The sequence below is a fragment of the Rhincodon typus genome, unplaced genomic scaffold (assembly GCF_021869965.1).
Source record: "Rhincodon typus isolate 14 unplaced genomic scaffold, sRhiTyp1.1 hic_rhity00000982, whole genome shotgun sequence".
NCBI classification, from domain to species: domain Eukaryota; kingdom Metazoa; phylum Chordata; class Chondrichthyes; order Orectolobiformes; family Rhincodontidae; genus Rhincodon; species Rhincodon typus.
The window spans coordinates 2,691-5,387 of record NW_025966620.1 but is presented as its reverse complement, the minus strand read 5'-3'; the positions used below and the strand labels follow the sequence as shown (position 1 = coordinate 5,387).

At 49.9% G+C, this 2,697-nt stretch overlaps 1 protein-coding gene across 1 annotated transcript in view; it reads left to right on the top strand.

Annotated features, from left to right (window-relative positions):
• LOC109913959 overlaps positions 1 to 2,476 on the top strand; it is an 11,493-nt gene extending 9,017 nt beyond the window's left edge. The window contains 2 exon segments of the mRNA XM_048592296.1: positions 785 to 1,034; positions 2,012 to 2,476. Coding sequence (XP_048448253.1) covers positions 785 to 1,034; positions 2,012 to 2,449 — 688 coding nt within the window. The 3' untranslated portion in view covers positions 2,450 to 2,476.
• Positions 2,477 to 2,697: the final 221 nt, after the last annotated feature.

Below are 2,697 nucleotides of genomic sequence, written 5' to 3'. Positions count from 1 at the left end.
AGCAGCAAAGAAATGAAGCAGTCTGTGCAACATGTAACCACCTGAACACAAAGGCTCTTCTCAGAGCCACCCATATCTCTGAGGAAAGAGCTGAGCCCGGATCAAATGATCCCTGTCCCATCTCCGAGTGCAGGGATAAATTATGTATTAATTAATGTGAGTAACTCGTCCACATTTCTCTACCGGATTTACACCCAGTCTCTCTCCCACACTCTACAATAAATTAGTATTAGGTCCACATCATACTGCCCATAGGTTCGGGTGCAGTTTCATTTCATGTCCGTCTGCTTTTCACATATTCAGGGATAGTCTCTGAGAGGAACACTGGGCCAGAAACCCCGCTTCGCAACACAATCCCCAAGAAATGATTTTCTCCCATTCAGCTAAAGGAATAGAAACTGACATTGAAATTGAAGCAACCGTGTGTTGTCTTGTTAAGAAAGGCCGGGACATGGCCGTTTAATTGTGTCGCAACTGCTTTTAAAATTTTCAGGTTTTATTATCTTTGAACATGAAGCTTGAGTCTGCAGGTTTTCTGCCGGGCATTATGTTCACAGCCCTTGTGGAGAAAAGGTTGAGTTCCAGATTCATTTGGGGGCTGGAGCTAGCTGGAGGCGGAGCTGGACATTTCTCTGTCTGTCACTCAGTTTCCTGCCCGGGCCGCCTCTCACTCTGTGTCAGCTGTTTCTCAGTCAGGCCGGGGCGGGCTGTATAAAAAAGGAAGGTGAGGCAGCGCGAATCGCATTCGGCAGCGATTGGAGTGACGAAGTGTGATGTCTGGAAGAGGCAAAGGAGGCAAAGGCCTGGGAAAAGGCGGAGCGAAGCGGCACCGGAAAGTGCTCCGTGATAACATCCAGGGCATCACGAAACCAGCCATCCGGCGCCTGGCTCGCCGTGGTGGGGTCAAGCGCATCTCGGGCTTGATCTACGAGGAGACCCGCGGGGTACTGAAGGTTTTCCTGGAGAATGTGATCAGGGATGCGGTCACCTACACTGAGCACGCCAAGCGCAAGACCGTCACTGCCATGGATGTGGTGTACGCTCTGAAACGCCAGGGCCGCACTCTCTATGGGTTCGGCGGCTGAGCAAATCGACCCTTTTCCAGCGAACCAAAAGGCTCTTTTCAGAGCCACCCAAACCCTCCAAGTGAGAGCGGAGACCTGAGCACAGGAAAGGCAGCACATAGAGAGGGTGTAGTGTACCGCAGCTGGTTATTCCACACCTCGAACTGTAATTCTGGCCTGATGCGAAATGTCGCAGATTGCAGTATTTCTATTTCATTCCTTCCAGGAATGATATTCAGTTCAGTTTTCATTCAGGGAAGCCTGCAGATGTTTTAATGGCCTGTTGTTACACTCTGTCTGTTACAGTTTTCGGACTAATTCTAACTGGGTGAAAGAAAAATGAGCCGATAAATTGAGATTGTGTAACTTTTTTAGCGTACACTATTAGCTTTGAAGATGCTTCAATCGGCGGTGTTATTTAGATTCATTATCGGAGGTGACACGGCCGGTTGATTAGTTTGAGATAACAAGGTGTGGAGCTGGATGAACACAGCAGGCCAAGCAGCATCAGAGGAGCAGGAAGGCTGACGTTTTGGGCCTCGACCCTTCTTCAGAAGTCTGGGCTGTGTTAAAACCCCGCGTTTTCCTCCTACCTGTTACGGGCAGATCAGGCAATGATTCCGCGTCCTATCCGCGTTAACTGCAAGTTAGGTTTAAAAAGAAATCCCACAAAGTACAGATTTTATCGTCGTTGGACTTTGTTTTGCATTTAAATATTTGACTTAATTTCAGGATTGCGAGGTAAAATCGGCGGGCTTTTTGAAATTGACAAACTGTCATTTGAAGTTAACCAATCAGACTCCAACAACTATTTTATTGCCTTTTCTGTACCTCCAGGAGCTGTTTCTCAGTGGGTTGAGGGACGGGACTGTATCCAATCCCAGCTCTAAGGCGGGCTCTTCAATTCCCTTAAATACGCAGCGCCGCCGCAGGCTTAGTATTGATAGCAGCAAAGTGTATGTGTGTTGCAGGGGATGGCCAGAACCAAACAGACAGCGCGTAAATCAACCGGAGGGAAAGCTCCCCGCAAGCAGCTGGCGACCAAAGCGGCCCGCAAGAGTGCGCCGGCCACGGGCGGAGTGAAGAAGCCTCATCGCTACAGACCCGGCACGGTAGCTTTGCGGGAGATCCGCCGCTACCAGAAATCGACCGAGCTGCTGATCCGCAAACTGCCCTTCCAGCGCCTGGTGCGGGAGATCGCTCAGGACTTCAAGACCGACCTGCGGTTCCAGAACTCGGCCGTGATGGCCTTGCAGGAGGCCAGCGAGGCTTACCTGGTGGGGCTGTTTGAGGACACCAACCTGTGTGCCATCCACGCCAAGCGAGTCACTATCATGCCCAAAGACATCCAGCTGGCCCGCCGGATCCGCGGGGAGCGCGCTTAAACGGAGCGTGCCCGGACCCGCACGTTAACCCCGAGAAACCCAACGGCTCTTTTCAGAGCCACTAAACTATCCAAAAAGCCGAACTGACGCATGATGTGCGTTTCGTTGTTATATTTCCATATCTTACCATTATTGCACTGGGCTAATTCAGCTGTAATTGCAGAAACTGCATGTGGCTGAAAAAAACACAAGTGATTGTGATAGGACTGATACATTTGTGTTATTTAAATTAAAACTCAAGAAGCGTA